Source organism: Akebia trifoliata, chromosome 16 (assembly GCF_017979445.1).
Source record: "Akebia trifoliata isolate Shusen 1 chromosome 16, ASM1797944v1, whole genome shotgun sequence".
In the NCBI taxonomy this organism is placed as follows: domain Eukaryota; kingdom Viridiplantae; phylum Streptophyta; class Magnoliopsida; order Ranunculales; family Lardizabalaceae; genus Akebia; species Akebia trifoliata.
The window spans coordinates 29,089,210-29,116,671 of NC_141390.1; the positions used below are offsets into that span (position 1 = coordinate 29,089,210).

Sequence of the window (27,462 nt, forward strand, 5' to 3'; positions counted from 1 at the left end):
AACCTAAAACCCAACTTTTTTCCCAAGTTGTTGGAGAAAAGTGAGGGAAAAAAAAAATCCAGAACCCATGGGAGCTATTGTGTCACGAGTCTCATATAATTACACTGTTCAAGATTTCTTCTTCAAAGACCAGTATTAAAGTCCTTCATTTTTTATTTATTTATTTTTGTTTCTAAACCAAAAAACCAACTATTTTTTGAAGAAGTTGAAGAAAAGAGAGAAAAAAACCCAGAAACCCATGGGAGCTTTTGTGTCCAAGAGGGTGAAGTGGCTGAGTTGGAGTGGATCTCTGGAGTTAATAAAGGAGAAGGACATAGAATGTGCAGTTTGCCTATCTGAGTTGTGCCATGAAGGAAAGAGAGTTTGGGTTCTCCCCAAATGCAAACATAGTTTCCATGAGGATTGCATCCAAAAGTGGCTACAAACCAACTCAACTTGCCCAATCTGTAGAAACAAATTTCCTCCTCTTCATCTTCAACAAAATGGTGTCATTACTTACTTTTGCTCACTTGTTTTTGAGAATTTCATCAAAAGATTAGGGGCTTATCTCAACTTAGAAACTCTCTGGGAAGTATTTGAAGGTCCCCAATATATTTGCCGTAATTACACTTCTTTCTGAGGGTCGGTTCATCTGTGTACTTCTTGGAGACTATATGATCAAAACTCAGAATGAGGATGTACAAGTTTAAGATAGTTTAATATTTCTATTTAATATAATCTTAGTGGAGATATCCATCTCTCTCTCCACATATATTGTTTAGTTTATCTAAAGCTCATTTGGCATTTGATTAAACATAAAAGGTTGAATCGTCCAATTTATTATTATTATTTTTTATTAGGGAGGCTATCGCAGATCTCTTTGTTCCCACAATTTTTTTTCAACTCTTGGTTACCCTCACATGAGCAAAATTCTGACTCCGCCTCTACCCACCGACACTTTGTAATTTGTATAATTACTACTACAAAGACTTCTCAAGAAATTCTCAAGTTATAGGAAATGGGGCTAACACAAATCTATGGCATGACCCATGGACTTCGAATGGGATCTTGTTCGACAACTTCCCAATAGAGCTAACTAATGACTCAAGGATTAATGCAAAGGCTAAGGTGAGAGCTCTTATTAGGAATGGAGATTGGGTGATGCCCCGATCAGGAGTAGAGGCTCTAAACTCAGTTTGGCAGGAGATTGCTCAGATGAGAGAGTGGAGACCGAAGAAGATAGGGTAGTGTGGACTGCTGATTCCACTGGGATTTTCACCACCTCTTCGGCTTATTCTTTTCTTTGTCAGGAAGCTACCAACAAGGACTGGGCCAAGATTGTGTGGAGCAACAAAGTGGTCCCTAAGCATCGGTTATATCCTGGATATGCTTTAGTGGCAGCCTTAAAACCCAAGATTGGTTAGTCAGGAGAGGTAAGCTTAATCAGGCTTGTTGTGTGTTTTGTCGCGCAAATGAAGAAAATAGAGACCATCTTTTCTGCTCATGTCCCTTCACCAAACAGATATGGATCAATGTTCTCAAAAGATCCCTTACTACGAGAGCGCTTTCCTCATGGGAATCTGAAATCGAGTGGATCACAAGAAATTGGAAGGGTAATGAACCGGCCACTGAGGTCAAAAGAAGCAGCTTTTGTGCTTTCATCTACCATGTTGGACAGAAAGATGCCGGAGAATTTTCCAAAATGAATACCTGCCAGCTTCTCAGATCGAAAGACTAATCACTAATGATGTTCGATTGAGATTCTCTTACTTAAGGCTAAAAGTTGAAGACATGCCTTATTCTAGACAGTTTTTTGACTCTTGGGCGATTAATGTGACTTTTTACCACAAGGAGTATATTAGATGCCAGTGGAAAAAACCTCCTTGTGGATGGCACGCTCTTAATACAGATGGATCTCTTAGAGGACTTTATGGGGGCCAAGGGGCCATTATAAGGGATGATCAAGGATCACCTCTAGCAGCTCATGCCAGCTGTATTATAGGAGACAATGTTCTAATGCATGAACTCCGAGCTATTAAAGAAGGGTTGAAGTTGGCTATCTTTCTACAAGTTAACAAGCTGTGTGTGGACTCTGATTCTAAGCTTGCTGTCCAATTTCTCTCGGGTCAAGCTGTTATGCCTTGGTATGCAAGGAGGATGATCAACTCTATCAAGGAGCTTTCGAGGTCTTTTCAAGAGGTCAGTTCTCGTTATCTATAGAGAAACAAATAAGGCTGCAGATTTTTTGGCGTCGTGGTATAGGTCCTTTCAAAGTTCAACTTTGTATCCTTTTGAATTTCCAACACAGCTAAGTTCCATTGTAATGAGGATGCCGTGGGCAAATCCTATGTGAGATTGTAACCTTCTTTAGTCGGCTGGGGGTCCGCTAAATACCCCCATTACCTTCCAAAAAAAAAAAAAAAGAAATTCTCAAGTTGCAAGTTTTTTTTCTCATCCAAATATTGTATCCTTCAACTAAGTCATCTTGGAGATTTTAAGCAATGTGGAAAGAGAGATGCCTCTTCAACTAGCAATGATGGACCACCTTCAATCTGAGTGGTTCTGGTGGTAAATGACACTCCTACGTCAAGATCAAAACTAGCAAAGCAAGGTCGTTCAACTTTATTGGAAACGGTAGTTATTCTATCTTTTGTTTTAAGATAATGTTTATGGTAGATAATTATTTGTTATAGTAGCCAGTAGCTCCGTTATTAATCTCTCTTATTGTCAGTCGATTGTGGCTCGTGTGTCCAAACAAAGAGAACATCTATATATATAGGGTTGGGTTCCTGCGACACACATTGCGACAACGTGCTTGTCTTATATGGGCAAAAATGTTTGGAATGGGCTGATTTTTTGTGAGGATGATCTCTGTGATGAGGGGATCAACCTGACAAAAAATCATCCCATTTCAAAACTTGTAACCCCATCCAAATTGATGTACAAAAATTGGACGGTCTATAATTTTCAACAAAAATTGGATGGCCTAGAAGTTTCATAATGAGCTGATTTTTGGCAAGGATGATCTCCTCACCACAGAGATCATCCTCACAAAAAATCAGCTCATTCCAAACATTTTTGCCCATATAAGCAAAACACGTTGTCTATATGTGTGTTGAAATGGTTGTCGTTTGAACCTGACCCATATATATATATATATATATACACTTTTTTCTATAACTGGGTATCCTGTAGACAGCGGACCGGGCCTGTATATGAGCTTTGCCCAGTCCATAGAGTCTTGTCTAAGGACTAGTCTCGAGACATGTGCAACACCTGCACATCACATGCGCCAGATAATTGAGGGTGCACCCTCATGAGTGGCCCCTGATGCTCATACTGGGTATCGAACTCACAACCTACAGGTATTAACCGCTCATCGGTCCGAAATTGACATTGAGAAAATCACTTGGGGTTTATACATATAATTTTAGTTTATCTATATCTATTTTTTTCCGGTCCTTAATTAGAGACACAAGGTTGAGTGATCTATTTCTTTCTTTTCATTGAGAAAACTTATGAAAATAACTCCACTGACACCTTTGTACTTTGAATTATTACCATCAATCATTCTCGCATGATTCAATCAATTTTTTTTAATTGGGTAATAATTGGTTAATTGATGATTAAACAATTAATGGAAAAATAGCCCAATTTTCTTATTCTTAGTCTCATTATATGGATGTTTTCGAATGAGAGGGGAGAGCTCCTGAATGAGAGAGGAGAGCTCAAAAGGAGGGTCATAATCTTTAGAGTTATGTTGTGGTTAGGTCAAGGCTTTATATGTTTTGTTCCATCATGTTATTGTTTGAAAGGAGGGCCACATAGATCATATAAGCAAATGTCCCCGTAGTATCAAATATCGTAATTCTTATGATATTTAATTGAAGCTAAAATATTGTAATTCTTACAATATATGTTGAATCATCCATGACACACTATATCACATTACAACTACCAACTCTTGCTCTCATTGTAGTGAAAGATGGATGAACAACAAGAGAAGCCATTGATCAAAGCAAGACAAAGGGGTTTAACATGTGAAGGATTCTGAAAAATCTTGCATTTGACAATGATCGTGGGAAAAATGACAAGATCCCAATATTATTTTTCTCGAGTTTCCTTGCCTTCTAATGCATGAGAAAAGAAAAGATAATGATATAACAATGAGAATTATATTAAGAATGATATCTATGTAAAAATATGAATTTTGTTATCTAGGATGTAAAAAATATGAATTTTATCTCTATCTGGAGAGAATTCTCCGCATCTTTACTATTATAATGAGAGAAGGCATAGTAGAAGTGCTTCGATACCAAAATTTGAATTTCAAAAATGCCCTTAGCTTAATATCTAAATTTAATATAATCAAGGTCATTTTGGTTAAAAATCAAGAAAATTACTATCTCACATCCCTATAATCACATTGCTTAGTTTTCAAAATTACAAAAGTGTTATTTTTTTCTATGTAATCTTTAAAAACATTTTACTCAACATTTTAAATTACAAATGAATCCTTTTAATACATGTGTGTCTGCATATGCCACCTTTTAGTAGATTATAAAAGTAAATGTTACACTAGTATCCAATATTGTAGTTCTTACAATGCTTGATCGAAGCTAAAATGTTGTAATTCTTACAAGATAAATTGAGTCATCCATGATACTATGTTTGTCACCTTACAACTACCATCGGTTACTCTCAATGTAGTGGAAAGATGGATGAAAGAAGCAAGACAACAAGGATTAACATGTGAAGAAATCTACAAAATGTTGTATATGTTGATCGTTATAGAAAAAACGACAAGATCCCATAATTTATCTTGAGTTTCCTTGCTTCTAATGCACGAGAAAACAAAAACATGATAAATTTGATTTATCTATATATAACAGTGAGAATTATACACTATCTTTGTATTTCATCGGGGCCACCTGTGAGGGTGCACCCTTGCTTACCCAATGTGTGATGTGTGGGCGTTGCACGTGCTCAGGGGAAGGGACCCATATGCCTTGGCTCTAGTTTTGGCTCTTCCGGTCACCCTAGTCGAACGTAAGTTCGGACACCCCCGTCATAAATAAATAAAAAATCTAAGTAAAATGTATGTATTTTGATCTCTTTTATCAACACCGAATCATCTGATTAGGAAAATCACTTTGTATAAATTTGGGAGTTTTGTAGTCCTTCATTTTCAAAATTGTTGATCAAATCAGTTTTCTTATTTTTAAAAAGAACTTATATTGCTGCACCAACTTTTGCAATTGAAGTGGCATTAGCAAAAGTTGGTGCGGCAATAGAATCGCTCTTTTCAATTCTTAAATTTTCCTTAATAGGATACTACAGTTTGTCTCTAGTGATAGTGTAAATTTTCCTTAATAGGATACTACTCTAGTTATAGTGAATGATGTCCGTATAGTGCGATTTCCACGTTGTCGAGCACGAAAAGACGGGACCATTTCTCTCTCTTCTGTTTGTATTTATTTGTATCTTTAAATTCAAACCTAATTTTGTCCATTTATAGAAAAATATAGTAAAGAAAGCGATAGTGAAGGACATCGTCCTTGGCATTAAAAGGAGTAAAACTGAAAAATGAAAATAAAAAAATTGAAGGGGTATTAACTATGAATCGTTATAATTTGACTATCCCACGTGACAAACTCAATCGACTACAGGATACACGATTGCAGTTCCCCATAAAAATATGTATCTCCAGGGAACCGTGTATCCTGAGAAGCGCAAATCTTCGATTTCCAAACTTGTCATGTCAGGTAGTCAATTGAGTATGCCACGTGGGATAATCGGACTATCACAACTCATTAACTATTAACTATGCTTATTTCTACTTGAAATCGAATTGAGCGTAAGATCATATATGATTTAGTCTCCATAAACCAAATCCTAATCAAAGGAGAGACACACACACACACGCGGGTCAAACAAATGTGGTACATTATTAATAGTGTTGTACTATGGAACATAAGGCCCACCATTGTATATGCATGCACAAACAAAACTAACTTAGATTCATAATTTTTAACCATGAATTTTTTTTAATTTTTTTTTAACGTGGACTTGATGAATAGGTTTATGAGATATTATGATGGAAAGTACTTGAACCTTACTAGGAAAAATTATTATCTATAAATCTCAATGTTGTACACTAGAGTGGGTGTATACTTTATTCAATCTTGTGCTTTTGGAACATTTTAGGGTTGAGACTCTCCATCAACATGACCCCTTATGATTTGAGGAAAAATGCAAATTTCTTAGAGATCAAGTTCAATTTTTAGGGATTAACACACTTTTTCTGAGGCAAAATGTTGTAGTCACAATGTTACACACTGCATTGATGTAGAGGTGCGCATGGAACCATAGATATTTTTTCTTGGGATATGAGTGAAAAGCATTCTATGCATACCTTTAATCATTTTTTTTTTATTAAAAAAAGAAGAAGAAAAGCTTCATGTACTCATAGATGAATTTTTGAGTTACATACTCTCTGTTCTCTCGCAAATCTTGAATTTACAGAGAATTTAAGAAAATAAAACCTAATCTAATTGGGGAAGAAGACTTAAGGCTAAGAACTGTCTTATCTTTTTTTACAAAGGCTTTAGGGTTCTATTTATAGACCTAATTGGGTTCTGGAATCATCTCATACTTGTAGCAGTCATCTCTTCAATCCTTCTTACGCGTGAGAATCTACCATGCAAAATTAGAGTGACTTGATTGCATTAGGCTGCAAAGCGGTTAAGGTTAACAGCGGCGCGGTGAGCTTGCATTGAAAATTCTTGAAACTCAGTCCTACCCATATTTTGATACATTGATGGTCAACAGTTGCTTGAAAACCTTGTTCTTGTTTATTTTCATTCATTTGATTTTTGGTCTGTTCGAAATGGACATACATGTAATTATTTTTTTCGAGATTATAAATTTACATGCATTTATGCTATGCAAGGCATTAAAATAATCAAAATGCATGATTGTACGTTGATCGAGGTAAAATTAGGTTAGAAAATCTAATAAGTGCCTCAATAATTAAGTTTAAAATGTGGATTCTTAAGCACTAATCACACCTCCATGAGATGCGATGCTTTTCCCAGATATAATGGAAAGTCAAAACCCTGGGTTGAGGCTAGCTAAGGCATAATTCAATGATTGATCTATTCCTATATACACCTGTGCATATGAAATCAACTTGATTCGCGATCTCTAGTCAGTACATTCTAAGATTTTACCTTGGACTTTATGAAAAATGAAATAGCAAAGATAACACAATCGCACAAAACACAAGTATTTACGTGGTTTGATAGTGTACCTACGTCCACAGAACAAAACAAGAACAATCACTATTTTTTCAAAAGTTTTACAACCATATAAATCTCTATTATATAATCGAGAATTACCAAAAACATGTAAAACTCCCCAAAAAATAGAAAAAAATCCTTAAGAAAACATTATATGATTGCCCTTTTCGTACCACAACTTTGTGTAGCGCAACAAAATACAAGACATTTACACAACATGCTTCATGAACTACTTGACTTGTGGGTTTTACCAATAGAAAGATAATAGAATTTTATGGTTCAAAATCACTAATAAACTTTATTTTTTGTACTTAAGTTTACGTTGTGGAAAGTTTCATGTAGGTTTGTTAATGGATGATCAAAAAAATTAAGAACGAGAAAGAAGAAGAAGAACAAGGTGGGAGAAGTTCTACCACAACCCCCCTTTCTAATCCCTCATTCTCATCACCCTATTAATTACTTTAATTATTTAATTTCAAGCTTTTATTCATGTTTATTTAATAATGTAGGTCTCTAAGCTTTAATCTAAATGCTGAGGGGGTAAAGAGTAATCCCTTGTAGAGGTGATTTCCCCCCAATAAGTCATCAATAAACTCCGTAATAATACTATAATAGGTTGTATTTAATTTCTTTACTTATGCAATTTAAATTCATAGTGTAGATGCTTTATTTTCTTTATTTTTCTTGCATTTTAAGTTTCCTAAAATAATGATTTTTTATTTTATTTGGTGACAATAGAATTAGAAAGTAAACCCTCTTAAGAGGTAATCTTCTCTTGTTAAGTCCATCCCATGCATATACATTCCCACACACACCACATTTTACTTTACAGAAGGGTTAAGAGTAAAAGTTGATGATCTCTTTGGATTCTCACATAGCTTTTTATACCAACAAAAAAATAGTCTCAAAAGGGATACAAATCATGCATGAAGGTCCCTAGTCTTTTAAATGGTGGTGTCCAACTCATGGACACCTCCAAAAGATTAAATCAATAAAAAGTTACTCCTTAGTGAGTAGATAATCTTATTTTGAAGCTTTGAGACTCAAAATGGTAGAAACCAAATGGATTCTAATTAAAGTTTTTGGCTCACAAAAAATTCAGTAAGCACCTACTTCTAGTAGGGACTTGCTCATCATTTTAATTTGCTCATTTTTCAAAATAAAACTATAGCCAATTTTTCCCTAATTTCATTTATGTTCTCCTCTATCTTCAAAAATCCAAAAATAGTTTTTACAACTTCATCTATGGTCATATTGATAACCATCTTTGGATGGGAGGGATAAGGTGCCAATACCTTATTTGTCCCTCAACAAAATTCCCTATTTAAAACTCTAGGTAGACCTTTACCTATTCATTTGGATATGAAAGTCACTATAAGTCAATAAAAACAAATTTCAAAACAATTTTATGGTGTCCATTTATACGTTAATTGAATGATGGCAACTCCATAACCCAAGTAGATGAGTTTAAACATTCGTAAGGTTTTAATACCCATGTATCTACAATAGAGTTTAAATTTTTCTAATTAAATTTCTTGATAGAATTGATCTCTCTATATAGAGAACAATTTCAAAAGTCACATCCATTCAAAAATGGACAAAGGAACCTAATATGTAAGAAACTCATTAGAACGTGTCCTTTGGGAGGCACCCCTTTACATCGAAATCCAATGACACCTTTTGGAACCACTAGACACATATTCGGATCTGAGAACCCAATAGGCCCGTCGTGACATCCTTTGGGCCAGTTTGGAGCCTATCCAAAGTTGGACGGGGCCCTCTTTTTCTTTATTTTTGTCTGTCTTTCTTTCTTTTAAATTATATAAAATCTAAAAATTGTTTAAATTTTTTTATATTGCTAAAATGCTATTAGGAGCTCTTGAGGAGAGAGTCTTTGGAATGAAAAAAGAGGTGAGAATAAATTTTTATTTATAGGTTTCAAAAAACCCCCTCCTAAATTTGTAAAAAGCAATGTAGGATTTACAATATATTTTAAAAAAGAGCCAAAATCACTTTTTTTCACAAATTCTATCCATGCCTGTAACTGGAATTTGTCGAATACGTGTAAACCAACTCAATTGACTTTTTTTAGTTTAACACCTATTTTCTCATACATTTATTTCTATTATCTTTCCTATTATTTCCACACATATATACCAACATTATCATATTTGCTACATTAAATTTATTAATACGACACTTGTTGACCATTGAACATTTATTTTCATAAACTATAATTGGTCCTCTTACCATTGTATACATTTCTTAATTTTGATTGATATACAATCGCTTAAATATCATTCCAAAACAAACCTCCAATTTAACCATCTAGTTCGCTAAACATACCATCAAGATTCATGTTGGGAAGTAGTGGATTTTAACATCGAAGATCTTCCTCCTCAAATATGACTTAGAAATGGTGTAGGTGCCAACTAGTTAGTCGGTAAAGTCTTTGGGTGATGATACAAGAGACCTGGTTTCATTCAAACCTAGATTATTTAATTTATTAAAAATAAGCTTATCATATTGGGGAAAAAAAATGACTTAGAAATGCTGAAGCAACATTAAAATTGACATTGATTCTCACATTGCTGATGTGGAAGTGCACATATAGCCATAGATACTTTTAACTTGTATCTCGATGAGAGTATTTATAATTCCGTACATATATCCACGTTAACAATGTGAGAATTGATGCCAACTTTAATGTTACTTCAACATTTTCCTAAGAGGAACACTACATAAGCAAAGTGGTAACAATAGATACAGACAGACAGTATGGAGGATGAGGATTTTCCACGTCAGCTTACATGTCTAATAAAATATAAATGGTGTAGTGCACTGCAGAGAACATGTTTAGTCGGCCCTCCAGCGAAGCCTTTTCCAACCTTGCCAACCAAGTTTACCAGCCTCAAGCCCTCAAAGCACCTAGTTTTCTCTTCTTTCCTCCTTTTCCCGTCTAAAGCTGTTTAGAACTGAAGAACAAAGAAAACCAGCAAAGAATCTCTATCTCTCTCTTTGCAACTCGCAATCTCTTGTTCTCTGCAATCCATCAATCATAGTTTCTTAAACCCTCAAATCGAGATGGAGGAGAACAGTATAGTAAGCAATGTTGCTCGAGCCATAGCTGCAGCCTTAAATTGGAACTCTTCACCTGAAGAAAGAAAAGCTGCTGTAGCCTACTTAGAGTCTGTGAGTTTTATATTACCTTTTCAAAATCTTTCTGGAAGGATCATCTACTCATCTCTACTTCGTTTTATCAGTCAAATTATTTATTTGTTTGATTAGTTGAATCACGATACGTGTTTCCTTTTTACAGTATTAAAACACTATCTCCAATGATCCAATAAAATTTTAAATCCCTGGAAGTGTTTCGGTAGAGTTCTTGGATCAAATACATATAAACTCTTGCAAGATTATGTTTTTTTCTTTTTTCCTTTTTCTTTTTGTTGAATTTCTTTGAATAAATTTTTGGTATTCTGATGTCTAGAAGTAGAATTGTGTAATGGAAATTGTTGTTACGTGGGTTTCACTCGATAAATTCGTGTATTTGTGTGTGAAAGGCAGGGTTTTGGGGGTTAAAAGTATTTGGCTTTGGCATGTGTTTTGATTGTAACGGTTTTTAAGTTCGAAAAAACGTAACTTGTCCAAAGAAGAGAGGCCCATTGAACCAAACAACATTATAACAAAAAAAGAGAGGCCTATTTTAAATTAGGACATTTGTGAAATACTGTGTAAAATTGCATCCGAGCATCCCCTTATACTTTGTTTTTGATAATTAATGAAATTTATTGAAAAAGTGGTTGAGAAGACCAAGTAAGTTACAAAACCCTAAGTAAAAGCAATAGAACAAAACCAATCCCACGGAGCGACAAAGTCCTCGAAGAACACACCCCTATACTCAATAAGCAACTTACACAAAAAAAAAAAAAAAAGAGATACATGAAAGGATTGATAAAGAAACCTTTGAAACATCCACACCCTTGCTATCAAATCATCTTTTGTTTCGCTCCTTCCTAATCTCACAACAAATGGCAAATGGATTATAACCCTCCAAAGAATTCTCTCGGCATCAAAGAACCGAGAGCCCCATTCCTGCCAAGACTGAAAAAGGCACAAGGCAGAAGCATGAAGGCAACCTTCCACACCAAATCTCCCTAGAAAGAAACCCAAACTTGTCTCCCAAAGGTGCAATGCAAGAGTACATGATCAATAATTTCCTCATCCCTCATGCAAAGCAAACAAATATTTGGTCCCCCCACACCTCTTAACATAAGTTGGTCCATGGTCAAATTCTCCCTCAAGGAAGCACACCAAATGAAAAAAACCGCCTTCAAGGGAACTTTCTGACCCCACCCCTCCTTCGTTGGGAAACTAGAAGGATCCCCTTGTATTGCCACTACTCGCTTGCAATTTTGGGACCTTAACAGATAAAACCTTAAGAGTTGATGTTTATGATATCATAAACTAATTTTTCACGAAACAGTGAACCGATAAGATTATTTGTATTATCTGGCATTTGATTTTCTTCACTTAGCAAGTACGCCTTTTGGCTTTCTAACTTCCTATTTCTCATTTACTCACCTACTTCGCTTCAACTTTTGCAGATAAAAGCTGGAGATATTCGGAGTTTGGCAAACACATCATTTGTTTTAGTCAAGAAAGATTGGTCATCTGAGATTCGGTTGCATGCGTTCAAAATGTTGCAGGTTCGTATTCATGTTTTAGTGTTCCTTGCTATTTGATGGAAAATCTTATGTTTCTAAACTGGTGGACTATAAGGACAATTTACCAATGAAGTAGGGATCTTTGGCGCACATTGGTGAGCTTGGGATCCGTTTTCGATGGGTTCACTTAAGAGATTTCATCAACCAAAAATCAATAAGATTAGTTGATTGGGTTGGGTTGATATTGAATGTCCCGTTGTAAAATCTTGTTCAGGATCCTAGGGATTTATGTAGAGGGTTTAATTCCTAAACTTTTAATTATTTGGAAAACAACAAGAAATAATGTGGATACCATGGTATTAAATTTCAACATATTTCCACGAACTATTTTTATTACACAAGTTCCGACATGAAATTTAATCAACAGTTTCTTTTTGTATATATTTCGGTGGAAATCACTATTCATTTCGCGAAATATTTCAATGAATAGTGAATTTTGACCGAAATTATCAAATTTTAATTATAAAAATGTAATATTTCGATGGATAGTATATTTCAACTGAAATATTCTTTTTTGAAAAAAACTTATAATTACTTTTAGAAAGAACTTGTAAATTACACATAGTATTTACTAATGAAAAATTGCATATAACATTCATCCGTTAGTATAAACTATAAAAGAATTATGACTGGTTAGTTATATCTATTTCATCTTAGTTTAATATTTTCTAAGTATATTAGTACGTTTATATAAGCACACACACAATCGGCCATATTTTAATTAGATGAATACATTAGCTATTTATACATATTCAAATAATACAAGAAATATTATAACACATGAATGCAATATGAAATAGTTTCTTCATTTCAATGTGTTACATATTAAGTTGTATGTAGTTAACGCAACACTATTATTCTTATTTCAACTGTCGGATTCTCAATACTTGGTATATTTGTAGCAACATGTTGTCAATCTTCGATTTCACACTCCATATGATAGTTTATTGTATTTTGATAATTCAATGAATGTGGTTTAATGCCTATTTTATCATTTCCCACAAGGTCAATGAAAATTTCTTCATTATTTCTGTCATTTCCATAATGTCAAAAAATTATATTAATTTCTCCACTAATCGAAATATACCAAAATCAAAATTTAGTACTTGGTGGATACTGATATATCATGGTCATGGGAGTGTCTTTGTTGGAGTCAAGGAATCGCGTTTATACCTTTAGAATGTTTTAATGGAATCTCTATTGACCTATAAAGAAAAAGTCAGTACATAAATTTGGTTGAATATTTTTAGTGTTATCACTTATCAGCTGAGATGGAGCTTTAGTAATTTATAGCTATCCTGGTCCCGTAATCATTTACCATGTAAAAGCCTGCAGACATTCATTTATGTGCTAATTATCCTAAAATTAACCATTATCATTGTCTTTAAGAAATTGAGTAAAACATACATGCAAATTTCCCCAAAAAGGATTTCCCAGGAAAACCTGTCAGCCTAAAAACAAAGTATTCCATGGAAAAATTATTGACCCACTTGTTGTTCACTCATGAGGTGAAAATTTCAATTTAATTATATATCCTGATGTATTGTGAATGCAAGGTATCGTGTGTCAAGTATGCTAGTCCACTATGAATGTCCCAAATTCGGACAACCCTGCTATTTCCTCCATTTCCCTAGTCCATCAGAATGATACTCTAGTAGGAATTTCTAAACAATCTCTCCCAGTAAAAACTCTTTCCTTTAATTGCCTTACATGTGAGGACTGAATAACGTTCAATGGGTAGCCTGACCGTTTTTCCTCTTTGTATCTGTCTGCAGCATTTGGTCCGGTTGCGTTGGGAGGAATTGAGCCCCATGGAAAGAAGAAACTTTGCCAATGTTGCTGTTGATTTGATTTCTGAGATGGTGAACCCTTGTGAAGAATGGGCATTGAAGAGTCAAACTGCTGCTCTTGTTGCTGAGGTTTTTTGCTCAACTTTCTGTCAACTCTTCTGCTAGTAGAGAACTCATTTTTTTTAATGTGGCAGATAGTTAGAAGGGAAGGACTAAATCTATGGCAAGAACTGCTTCCATCCCTCGTTTCCATCTCTAATATTGGTCCTATACAAGTATGCTTCTATCTTATGCCATTTGCACTTGTTGATTTGCCTTGTCACTTTGTAATCTAAAATCTGCATGAAGTTGTTGATATTTATATTTTTTAATTGATTATTGTAATGTAAGAATCTTTGTCTTATTCTAGGCTGAGTTGGTTTCCATGATGCTGAGGTGGCTTCCCGAAGATATCACGGTTCATAATGAGGACCTCGAAGGTAATGATTATTTTGTATCATCGTAAATATGTTCTTTCCTTTTGAATTCTGAGCTTAGAAACACACACACACACACAAATATACATGTATATATATATATATTTGTGTGTGTGTGTGTGTAGCGATATTGATGATCATGGTAAGCATTGTATTGTTGGGTCATCCAATATAATATTCACATGAGCTGTAGTACTTGGGAGTAGCTAAACTAACGCTATATATAGGTAAAAGTTACCAAATTTTTGTTCACATGGGTCAGCCCATTCTGATATTTAGCCTTGTAAAATGTGGTTTGCAAGTTCAACAAGTATGGACCATCTACATTTGTTAGGGTTAAAACTTTCAAAAGGGGCTGATTTTATGTATGTTCAAGGAAATTTGGTCAGTTGTACTTACTTAGATTCAAACAAATTTTTTTTTTTTTTTTTCTGGCCATTACTAGATTATAAAAGAAAAAAGACGAGTACAAACAAAGAGGATGAGGAGACCTCACTAGTCGTTATCATGAATCATAGATAAACAGGAAGACTTACTGGCAGGAACCAAAATAGTACAAAGAGAAAAGAAAAGGTCTCCTGTATCCCTTCGCAGATGTACCCCATCTAGATATAAGGTCCTTGAACACAATTCCCTGCAATTCATAAACTATTTGCCCTCCCCCCCAACCCTAAAAAACAATAGTAGTAGACAAGTAGTAATTATAATAGTTATAATTGTGATTATTCTATTATCTTTATTATATGTGTGTTTGTAGATATTGATTTTGTTGCTTGCATGTACTGTGCTGTTTCTGAATAGATATATTGTACAGGTGATCGACGTAGGCTATTATTACGTGGGCTTACTCAATCTTTGCCCGAAATTTTACCATTATTATACACTGTAAGTCTTGGTTCTTAACTTCTCGTACAAAACTATGTTCTAGGACTACTGCAAAGCCCTAATTTGTGATATAGTTACTTGAAAGGCACTTTGGAGCTGCTTTGAGTGAAGCTGGCAGGCAACAATTGGACAGTGCTAAAGTACATGCAGCCACAGTAACTGCCACTCTGAATGCCATTAATGCATATGCAGAGTGGGCCCCCTTACCTGATTTTGCAAAATATGGTCTGATTAATGGGTATGAAGATTTTCCTCTTTGTAGTTCCCTCAACTCTGTTTCGTGTTGGAATCTCTGGTATGGAGAGTCTTACTTTACTTTTTCTAACAGATGTGGTTTCTTACTTTCTTCCCCCGACTTCCGCCTCCATGCTTGTGAATTCTTCAAACTAGTCTCCTCAAGGTACCTAATATGATGTCAGTCTAGTTACATTCACTACTTTTCTGGTGAAAACATTTTTTATGTATTTAAGTTCATTGTGATATGTGACTTGCAGGAAGAGACCTATCGACACATCTGCTTCTGAGTTTGATTCTGCAATTAGTAGTATCTTTCAGATCCTGATGAATGTATCTAGTGACTTCTTATATAGATCAAGTTCCACTGCTGGTGGTATCAATGAGAGTGAATTTGAGTTTGCCGAAGTTATATGTGAGAGTATGGTGTCTCTGGGTTCTTCGAACTTGCAATGCATTTCTGGGGATAACAATATACTTTCTCTTTATCTTCAACAGGTATGTTACCTATCAACTAACATAGTTCATCATCATCTTCTAGACTTTATCCCAAAAATCTGGGCTCAGCTGAACGAATCATGTTCCTCCATTCAATTGTATCTAAATCCATGTCTTTTGTTAATTCAAGTGTCTCTAAATCTGCTCTCACTTCTGAACTCCATGTCTTTTTTGACCGTCCCCTTTCTCTTATAAACCTTCAGCTTGCATATTCCATCTAACTGGGGCTTTTATCAGATTTGGTGATTTTGAAGTGTAAGCCACTACTTATGAAGTGTATTGCTCTTTGTAGAATATTTCATCGTATGACCCATAGAAACAAGGAGAGGAAAATAATAAAATAATAGACAAAAGCATAACCAAGGCTAGTTGTGGAATTATTTTCCTCATGTAAACCTTATTCCTTCCAGGTTTGAGTGTTCATATGGGTGTCAAAACTTTTTGAAAAAAAAAAATCTATACAAAGTTCCGTGACGAATTTGACTATTGTGAGTGCTTACAAAAGGAATCTGAGTGGGTTTTCAATATGTTACTCTTATACAGCAAGGGAGGCACAAGCCCGGTATGGTGTGGATAGTACATATTCGCCCAAAATTGGAGCATCTGATACGGATATAGCACCCGTGAACTATGTGGATAGAGCATTTGACCTATTTGTGACACAGGTTGTTGAATGTAGCATACCAGTGTTTACTTTGGACGGATTTTGTGGCTAAAAATAAAAGAACATCAATATCTTGTCTTTGTCTCTGTCTCCTGGACCTACCTCCTATAACATCCAAGTGAATTCTTTATGTAACCACTGAAAATGCACATTATCCCTAGTACTAAATCATGGTGCCTTATTGTAATTTTTACATGTTTCTTAGTCACTTCCCTGTGTAAATTACTCTGTTTATTGTTGTATTTGGTTTGGAATTGAACCATGTATGCTTGGTTTTAACACCTCATTGTTATTTCAGATGCTGGGATATTTTCAACACTCTAAGCTTGCCCTTCATTTTCAGTCTTCGCTTTTTTGGTTGGTATGTGAAGTTTTTTATCAAGTAATTCTACGATGAGCTGGCCAATAATAGAGGCTGGTAACTGACTCCTCTTTTAAATATTTTATATTCCTGTTTTCTTGTTCTGTTAGGCACTAATGAGAGAATCGATGTCCAAGCTGAAGATCATTCCACAAGCAGCTGGAGAAAATCCTGTTGACAAGGCAAAGAAAGGGATTTTGATTTTGATTAATGACGATATCTGCGGTACTATTTTGGATGTATCTTTCCAACGCATGCTCAAGAGAGAGAAAGTTTCACCTGGAGCTACTCTTTCTTTAGGGGCATTGGAGTTGTGGAGTGATGAGTTTGAGGGCAAGGGAGAATTCAGCCAGTATCGTTCTAGGCTGGTATATCTTATAATGGAAACATTTCTTTTTAGCTCTTTAAACTTAAATTCAACTATAGCCCAAAAGCTTTTATTTTCTATGAACCCAAGGTCAGCTGTTTGGGGGCACTTATTGCAATGGCCATAAGATTTTAGAGGTGTTTATGTTATTCCAAAATGCTTAGGTATTTTGTGCTATAACATAATTTTTTTTTTCTTTTCCATGCATTATTTACGCAAAAGGTAGAAAAAAACAAGAATACACAAAGAGTAGGAAACTAACTTAGTTAAGGAAAAAAGGCCTTTCTAAGGCTCATCCACAGTCAAAACCTCAAGATTCATAACAAATCTCGAGGTTTTATTTTGACAATGGATGAGCCTTAGTAAGGCCTTTTTTCCTTGCTAAGTTTAGTCAGGAAAGTGTTTGTGATACACAAAACCTACATTATCGAAGTTCCGAATCCACAATGATTGAAATGCACATAGGTTTAGTGTTTAAGTAGTCTTCAATAGGGTCGTTAATGAATGGATGTAGTGCTTTGGTGGTCTTTCTTCTCACACTGACTCATAAATTCTTCTTGCAGCTGGAACTTATCCGGTTCATCGCTTCCTACAAGCCCTTTGTAGCCGCAGCTAGGGTTTCCAATAGAATTGATACAATTATTAAAAGCCTCTTGCATGCTCCAATACCTGCTCAGGTCTTGTTAACAAACTTTACTATGAATTTGGCCCCTGAGGCTTTAGTCATTGATTTAGGTTATAAACTCTCTTGTTTAACCCTTTTCTTTGTGCTTATTCGTTTGGTATTCCAAATTTTCAGGACGTAGCTATAATGGAAAGCATGCAATTAGCATTAGAGAATGTTATAAATGGAATTTTTGAAGGATCCACTGAATTTGGAGGTGGTAATTCTGAAATTCGGCTTGCGTTATGTGGAATCTTTGAAGGTTGTCCAGTGAGTTCTTCATACATTATTAGGGCTTATAAATGATTTCATCCTAAGGTTTACTGAAACTTTGGCTATCAACGTGCACTGAAGGTTTACTGCAGCAACTTCTTTCTTTGAAATGGACTGAGCCAGAACTAGCAGAAGTACTTGGCCGCTATTTAGATGCATTGGGTCCCTTTCTGAAACACTTCCCTGATGCAGTCGGTGGTGTCATCAATAAACTTTTTGAACTTCTAACATCACTTCCATCTGCTCTTAAGGTTAATATATATGTCTATATATTTCACTTTTTATCCCTCCTTTTGGTTATATTCCATTACATGTAAATGCAGCCAGACTAGGCATGTATTTAATCAGTTTTGAACACCTGATTGTTTGCAGGATCCTTCAGCAATTAGTGCCCGGCATGCAAGGTTGCAGATTTGTACCTCATTTATCCGCATTGCCAAGACTGCTGACAAAAGCCTTCTTCCTCATATGAAGGTAATTCATATTTTCCACCACCTAGCAGGAAATAGTATTAAGATAAAGTTGATATTTTCAGTTTTTTTTTGGGTGGAGTGATTCAAATGGTTGTGGAAAATCACTAATTATCTGGATGATTGCTTTGGACTGGAGATAAGAGTTAGGGTCAATTGGCCTAAAGTCTTGGAACCTGCAAAGAGTCGGGGACCCATGCATGTAGCACCCATATGGTGATTGTATATAATGTAAGTCATATGGGGCTCAACCTAGATGGGTTTAGTTGCCCCTTGGGTTGGTCTTGATGCCACAGCCTTATTAGATTACCCCTATGCTTTAAGAAGAATGTTGGGCTGTAGCTTGGTTGGCAGTAATCCCCAAGTCCTGGAATTCCTTCCTTCTAGTCACATGGCACTGCACCAGAAGGAAAACTAAAGTTAAGCCTAGACAATAGTAAGGCTTGGACCTTGAGCGTTCCAGGTGCTTGTATATTGCAAATTGTAGTCGAGCTCTGTAGGCCTGTGCTGCATGTGTTACGAGGCACATAACTTTCCCATTTGTCAGACATTTTTCTTTGGCAAGCAAGTTCTGTTGCTGGCAGCATTATGCAATGTGGTCACTTCAGAATGTGTCTAACCTGTTGAAGACCACATGTCTGCTGGTACCAATCACAAGGCTATGCACCCTGTTACATTATCCAGGGCAGATAGATCATTGCTCTATTGAATGGTGTGATTCTACAGTTCATTGAACAGCAAAAGTTATAGAGGGCAACCAATAACCCACCAAAAATTTGTGTTGACCAAGCTCTGTCAAATATTTTTCTTTCAGCTATAACTTATATATATATATGATTTTAATATCTATCAGCTTATTTAAATACAATCTTTCTATGTTGTAAATTTAAATACAATCTCGAATAGGTATTTCAAGAAAATATTACTTCTAATTTATTGAATAAATTGTATGGCGTATTTCTGTATTGGGTTCATGGGGATCAGCATGTCTAGACTTTGTGTCAATGTTGGACACAGAAACACACATCTGTCTTTGTGAGATAGCTTAAATGCATTTTAGAACACCCTCGGTTTGTGAAGGCAACCATATGATGCATGATCTTTTTTGAGAATGCTAGTTTAGCAACGCTAACAGTTGATATTGATTATGCACTATATCAAAATGAAACATTACCTGATGGTACAATGGATGCTTGAAATACTTCCAGAGGTTTTTGAATTTCCATTTAGGAGAAATTTAAAAGGGAATTTATTTTTCAGAGGAAAATTTACCTTCTCTAGATAAACATATCTTTTCACTCCATTTTACTTCATCCAGTGAACTGAAAAGGAATGGAGAGACAGTTAGTTATTTTGAATGAGTAAATGTTATCTGGAAAAATCTATTTTCATTCCAAAATATCTAGCCTTTAGAGTAAGCGAAAAACTTCTTTGCATTATGGATCTAAACATCATATTATACTGATATACATGTATGTTATGTACATATATTGTTCTTACTTGTGGATATATGTAAGTGTGGAAATACCATTTGATTTGTTTACTCTGTTATTGTGTTGAATTTACAGGGAATTGCTGACACTATGGGTTATCTGCAAAGAGAAGGTCGTTTACTTCGTGGGGAGCATAATCTTCTAGGTGAAGCATTTCTTATTATGGCATCTGCTGCTGGGTAATTATTTACCAAGGGCTGGTTTTGTAGATATTTTCTCCTGATCGGTCTGCTTGATTTTATTCACAATGTCTACTTACTTGGATTTTTTTTGTCATTGAAGGTTTTTTAAGTTTCTAAATTCTGATGCAGGATACAACAACAGCAAGAAGTTTTGGCCTGGTTGCTAGAACCTTTGAGCAAACAGTGGACACAGATAGAATGGCAAAATGCTTATTTGTCTGAACCTACAGGTCTTGTCCGCTTGTGTTCTGATACAGCATTTATGTGGTCACTTTTCCATACTGTAACATTCTTTGAAAGGGCTCTAAAAAGAAGTGGAATTAGAAAAAGCAATTTGAATGTGCAAAATGGCTCACTAACAAATACCAACTCTAAGCTTTTGCATCCAATGGCTTCTCATTTGTCATGGATGCTGCCCCCTCTTTTAAGGGTAAGTTTATCACTCATACGTCAATATTACGTTGTATTTATTCTTTGTCTTTATCTGCACTTGATGCATTTCAAAAACTGTTACTTGAAGAACACACTGAACATATATTGGCGTTGAACATAAAATTTATGTATAGGATTACGATCAAGAGCCAACTATTTGGCCAACATCCTCACAAAAAATCAGTCCAATCTGAAACTTCTAACCCATATAGGACAACATTGGCTGCTGAACGCTACCCATACTATATATTGCTGTTTATGCAGTTACAACCCATACTTTTTCTATGTAAAGAGCACTTCATAGTAACAACTAACAAGGTACTTTTTATTTATTAACATGCAGTTGCTTCGTGCTATACATGCTCTTTGGTCTCCACCAGTAACTCAAGCACTGCCAGGAGAGCTGAAGGCAGCAATGAGTATGAGTGATTTTGAGCAAGCCAGTCTTCTTGGGGAAGCAAACCCTAAACATCAAAAGGGCAACTTAACTTTTACAGATGGGTCTCAGAATGAAATGAATAAGGAAGGATATGCAGAGCCGAATGAAAATGATATACGAAATTGGTTGAAAGGTATCCGAGACAGTGGGTGAGTGAATATTTTTTGGGATGATAATTTTACCACCCTTCAAGAATTTTGATCTTATGGGCTTGAATCTATTCTGATGTTTTTTCTTTTTCAGCTCAATACATGTTTTAAAAATATCTGAAATCCATCTCATTGATATAGTACCCAAGCTTCTCATAGTCTTAAGAGAATTATGTATGCAAATCTTGGAAGGAGTTCTTTTGACGAGTTCCTCTGGCTAAGGCTCTTTTATTCATTTCACATAAATACGCTTATTTAATATTTTTATTCCTAAAGTAGAAATATTTCTCCTGAAGCAATTATTCATTGTGTTGGAACCAAATTCATTTGGTCAATTTCTTTAAGCATGCTTCAAAGTGTTGTTCTGTCTCATAATGCCTCGGCTGAGATGTATTAGTCTAGGAAATAACTTGAATAACGCATTGGGGATTTGTCTTGCCTTGTATCAGTTTGTACATCTTGATCAGTGAAGTATTGGTTTTTCTACTAAGAGACGTACCTTGGCACCAAGGCTTTAAACATATGATTGCTGGGGAAATCGTGTAGCTGTAGCACATTAGCTATTCTGTGAATTTTGTATCTAGATGAATTTTTTGTTTTTTCCTCAACCAGGGGAATGAGGTACTGTCTTAATTTTCCATCATGTTCTCGAGGTACTTCTAAACACGTATCACAATGTTTTACCAAACAGAACCATAACATATGGGTACATATAGAAAAAATCTTACTAAAATCAAATGTTTCGCAAAACATACTGGAACATGTCAAATGCAATGTTTCAATACCAAATTAACCATTAAACAAATTTTGGAACTTTTAAGATACATTTAATCAAATGAGAAAGACTAAAACAATGTTTTATATATATATATAATGAGAAAGGCTAATCCAGTGTTTCAAGGTTTCTATGTTTGTTTTAGAATGTTTTGAAGTATTTCTAATGCTTAACAATGTGAAAAGAAATTGTGATTTCTTAACTCTTAACTTTCATTTTAAACCCCAAAGAATAGTTTTCTATATTTATTTATGAATAGAACTTGAGTTTAATAATTTGAAGTGAATGTCTTGGAACATTTGCATGTTTTGGTACCTTTTTGGTTTTTGGAAAACCAAAACAATGGAGCAATACTAGATTTTAAACCTTGGTTCTAGATAATAATGACAAATCTTGTTTGGGATAAGGTTTTGATGATGATGATTTACTAACACATCTTTAATTGCTGTAGGTATAATGTTTTGGGTCTATCAACAACCATAGGGGATTCATTTTTCAAATGCTTGGAAAGTCATTCCGTTGCTGTAGCACTTGTGGAGAACATACAATCGATGGAGTTCAGACATATAAGACAGCTTGTTCATTCGGTTTTGATCCCTTTGGTCAAATTCTGCCCTTCAGATTTATGGGAAGAGTGGCTAGAAAGATTCCTGCATCCATTGTTTCTCCACTCTCAGCAATGTCTTAGTTGTTCATGGTCCAGTCTTCTTGGTGAAGGTAGAGCAAAGGTTCCAGATATACATGGAAATATTTATGGATTGGACCTAAAAGTTGAAGTAATGGAGGAAAAGTTACTTCGAGATTTAACTCGTGAGATATGTTCTCTCCTCTCGGTTTTAGCTTCCCCAGGGTTAAATAGCGGGCTGCCTTCTTTAGAACAGTTTGGACATGCCGGTCGTGTTGAGATGTCTTCCCTCAAAGATTTAGATGCATTTGCCTCAAACTCTCTGATTGGGTATGTCTAGAGCACTTCATACATCATGGGTCTTTTGTTACATCTGAAAAGTTTAGCTTTATTGTTGTCTAACAGTGGTTCATTTGCAGATTTCTCTTGAAGCATAAAGGTCTAGCTCTTCCAGCACTGCAAATAAGTATACAAGCCTTTACATGGACAGATGGGGATGCTGTAACTAAAATTTCTTCTTTCTGCGGATCTGTGGTTCTTCTAGCTGTTTCAACAAATAATGTAGAACTCCGAGAATTTGTTGCCAAAGATTTATTTTATGCTATTATTCAAGGTTTGGCCCTCGAATCAAATGCTATTATCAGTGCAGATCTGGTTGGTCTCTGCCGCGAAATTTTCATGTATCTTGCAGATAGGGATCCCGCTTCCAGACAGGTTTGCTTATATTTTAGTTTTTGATTCTTAGTTGAGTGAATGTTTGGTTGTTTGATCGTTTTTAATATGATGTGCACCGAACCAAAGTTTCTGATGAGTAGGATATGATCTCTTTTTGTGGGTTACAGGTTTTGCTCTCTCTACCTAACATTACACCCCATGATTTGCTTGCTTTTGAGGAAGCTTTGGCAAAGATATCTAGTCCCAAGGAACAAAAGCAGCATATGAGGAGTTTGCTTTTATTAGCTACCGGAAACAAGTTGAAGGCACTTGCTGCTCAAAAAAGCACAAATGTAATCACAAATGTTTCAAGTAAGCACCCTGGCATCTTTATTCAATTCTTGAATTTCTTTTATTTTTTGAGAGATTTTGACTTCTTTCTGCCTTATGTTTTGGTACACCCTTTCTCCAGTTATGGTAAGAGGATTTGGTTTCTTAATGTTCCAAAATTGCACCAATTTTTCTGTATAAATCTATTTACTCCTGGGTTTGTTATTGCGTTGGGTAAACAAGATTTAAAAAAAAAAGCACTATGTACGTAAGGAGAAATAAGGGAATGCTCTCCCTTATAACAAATTTGCAAGTTCTACAGCTAATAATTCAGCATTACACATACTTGCTCAAAATTTTGCATCGAAATGGAAAGGTACTATTAGGATCTATGAAGCCTGAGGAGCTGATCGGTGCGCTATGACCTTGAAGTCAAAGCCTAACATTAGATTTCTGTTTAGTGTTGTCATAATATCATCTCCCTTGATTTTGTACTCTTTGGCATACTTTATTACCTTCCTAAGATGCCACTCAAATTTATGCTTTGACATAGTCACAGAAACAAAACGTTTTTTTTTTTTTTTTTTTTTCACATTTAAAACAGGTTTTGTCCCTCTAGCAAATAAAAGCAAGTAAAAAAACTTGACTTCTGAATGTGTTTTTACATTTTAAACTCACTTTTTTAAGGAATTTTTTTTTTCTAACAGTTTTTTGTGAGCCTATGGTTAATATTTGTGGTCTGGTTGTTTGTGATTTGGTTTCTAAATTTTGTTTAATGTGGGATTTGATACATAATATAAGATTTGGTGATTCATAAATGTAGTTTAATGTGGGATTTGGTGATATTATCTTGATGTTATCGTTGTTATTTTTTCTTTTTCGATCGATAGTTGTTAATTTTTTCAATAGTGTGTTATTTTGCTCAAAAGATATGTTAATGGTTAGACTTTTATTTTATTTTATCGTAGTTGCATAATTATATGTGGATACATGTTATCATGTATGGATTTCCAATTGTATGTTATCGTGTTTAGAAATCCCCTTTTTTCCAAAGTTATCCTTTGCCTTTTCAAATACTTCAACTTGGGTGATATGTGCTCCAATGAGTGTATGGCTGGTTATCAAAGGCTGCACTCTGATTCTAATGAGTCTAAGTAGGATTTAATCGAGTCCTGATCAGCTGTTGACTGGGAATTCTTGCCGCAAGACTGTTTTATATTGAACTTAGTACCGATTTGATCAATTATAATTGGAACAATACAATAATACAATCGGTGTCCAAATATTAGTGTATTTTCTCTTCAAAACCATATGTGATTGTCATCATTGTTGCATCTTTCATTGTCAGTTCCCTCCCAGTTACGACTCAGGAGGTGTCACTTCTAGCATGATTTTCAAGTCACACCTGAGCTGTCTGGGTGTTCTTGAGGACAGTACATTAATGCTAGGTCTTCAAATGTTTTATGTAATTTGTCTTCTGCTCTTCGAATGATTATCAACACTGTTAGATCTTTCATTCTCAGTTGACACTATGAAGTCACCCACGTTAACGTCAAATAAAATGGTTGGTTTTCTAGTCAGCTAATGAATACTGTAGTGGTAGAATCTAATCTGATGCATAAACAAAGTTTTGGTACCAAACACATGATTCTGCTTCGTGGGGTTGCAAATATTTGCATCCATAGCTCACATTATCTCATACTATTCCTCAAACTTAAAATGATATTTCTTCAACTTAAAACCAGTTAGTTTTAACTTTTAACATGGAAGAGGATAAGAAATTTTGAGCCATTCTTATCTATGCTTGAGATTTAGAAAACAATTTGCTAACAAGCCTGTTTCCTCTGATACATTCCAGCTAGAAATCGCAACTCCACTTCAGCGCAAGAAGCCAGCACCGAAGACGGTGAATTGGTGGGATTGGCAGCGATTACATAAATTACTTTTCAACTACTGGATATACAGAAAATGTGATCTAATTTATAGAAGGAAAGACATCTTGTTTAAGAAATACAATGAGGGCATCGGCAACATTTTTATTTCACCGTAGGTCGAGGTCAATAGAAGATGTAAATTATTTCACATTCTGAGGTTGCCCAATCAGAGAGACATTTCACATTTTGATCAGTTTTTTAGAAGGCGTTTGAGGCAGCTTGCACATCAAGATGAGTGGTGATGTTGTGGTGGTTATTTATAATATCTTGAAAGGTTTAATTTTATTTTATTTTTTGGTTTTTCCCTAATCCCTAATCCCTGGTTGAATTATTATTGACTTAATTTTAAATTAAACAAATATAAGATGAAAATATCTAGTTCCCCATATAAGATTTACCCCTCTTTTATTTTTATTTTTTTAAATCTCCAAACTTCTCAGATAAATGGACTGCTCAAGCATGTGAACTTCAAAAGAAAATTAAGGGAAAAAAATTGAAATTCTTGAAAAAGTGAGAAGGGAAAAAAAAATCTTGGGTTTAAATGCGTTTGGGGGAAATGTGGAAAAAGTAGTGTTGGGTTTTCAATATTGGGAGGGTGTAATGGTGAGAATAACATCAGGAGATGAGAAAATATCATTTTAAGTTTTCATATACAAAATCATTCTTCAAAGAGGAATATTATTTTTTCCCCATCTTACCTGGTTTGATCGGTTGGTTCGAGTCCAAGTTTGTGGTTCATGGTTTGCCACTCTTGAATGAACCCGGTTGGTAGAGTTCGGTTATGGTGGGTATTTAAGTCATTTATGTTAATCTCGTATAAGAAGACTCAGTCAAGAGGGCATATCATCAGTTTGAAAATAAAGGGGTATCTTTAATATTAACCAAATCTTGGGATTTCTAAAATAATGGTTATCTCAGAGCCAACTATTTGGCCAACATCTTGGACAATACATTTTGTCCTACATGGGTTAGAAGTTTTGGAATGGACTGATTTTTGGTGATTCCAAAACTTCTAATCCCATGTTTGTGAGTCGAAGAATCATGGACCGTCCATTTTTAGTATATCACTTTTGATGGGGTCAAAAGTTTTGGAATGAACTGATTTTTAATGATGAAAGCTTCCTCATTATAGAGATCATCTTCATAAAAAATCAGCTCATTCCGAAACTTCTAACACCTATAGACAAAATGTGGTGGCCAAAAAGTTGACATATATGTATATATATATATATATATATATATATATAATTTTTCTTTTTTAAAAGGAAGGGGGGAACTATTTTCCCTCAATTTTTTTTCCCACAATTATAGAGGACCCTTATTTGATGTTCTTCATGACGGGTAGATTGCCGATCAAAAATTAGGTTAGTCATATTCATGACCTTCTTTGGACTAGTATTGAAAAATATCCCAACCCAATGGTTGAGGCCACGAGATTTACCATTACAACATCATCCCACATGGAATAGGATCTCGAGGCAATGGTGCAAGATATCTAATGAAACCATAGTTAGAATTGAGATTTCATTCAAAGATAAAGATATTAAATATCTCGAGTTTCCTCCTGTATCTTATTCAGATGATCCGATCCACATGAACAACTTGTGATCAATTGAAACCGTCCATTTAATAGATGAATCCTCAAAATTAAGAAAAATAGATTCATAATCATGTGTCTTGTTAACGCGTGCCCTTATAGCACACATTAAAGTGCAATAAATACACTTTGGGAACATGCATATGTGGGTATTTTGATATAT

At 35.1% G+C, this 27,462-nt stretch overlaps 2 protein-coding genes across 3 annotated transcripts; both read left to right on the top strand.

The window, feature by feature from the left end:
- Window positions 1-1,770: 1,770 nt before the first annotated feature.
- On the top strand, window positions 1,771-2,199 carry LOC147383333 (uncharacterized). Its single transcript, XM_086427292.1, has one exon. It carries the CDS (start codon window positions 1,771-1,773, stop codon window positions 2,197-2,199), a length of 429 nt encoding a protein of 142 aa, XP_086283418.1.
- Window positions 2,200-10,151: 7,952 nt separating this feature from the next.
- On the top strand, window positions 10,152-26,011 carry LOC147383334 (ARM repeat superfamily protein). Of its 2 annotated transcripts, XM_086427394.1 has the most exons (22): window positions 10,152-10,472; window positions 11,888-11,989; window positions 13,783-13,926; window positions 13,992-14,072; window positions 14,207-14,276; window positions 15,088-15,158; window positions 15,233-15,396; window positions 15,487-15,558; window positions 15,653-15,890; window positions 16,853-16,915; window positions 17,026-17,283; window positions 17,846-17,959; window positions 18,082-18,208; window positions 18,301-18,470; window positions 18,592-18,693; window positions 20,258-20,361; window positions 20,494-20,794; window positions 21,140-21,384; window positions 22,611-23,114; window positions 23,204-23,498; window positions 23,627-23,810; window positions 25,627-26,011. In XM_086427394.1, the coding sequence occupies exons 1-22, from the start codon at window positions 10,365-10,367 to the stop codon at window positions 25,704-25,706; spliced, it is 3,597 nt and encodes a 1,198-aa protein (XP_086283520.1). In that variant the 5' UTR covers window positions 10,152-10,364; the 3' UTR covers window positions 25,707-26,011. The 2 variants fall into 2 exon arrangements, with proteins under 2 accessions (XP_086283520.1, XP_086283522.1); XM_086427396.1 differs by lacking the exons at window positions 16,853-16,915; window positions 17,026-17,283; window positions 17,846-17,959; window positions 18,082-18,208; window positions 18,301-18,470.
- Window positions 26,012-27,462: the final 1,451 nt, after the last annotated feature.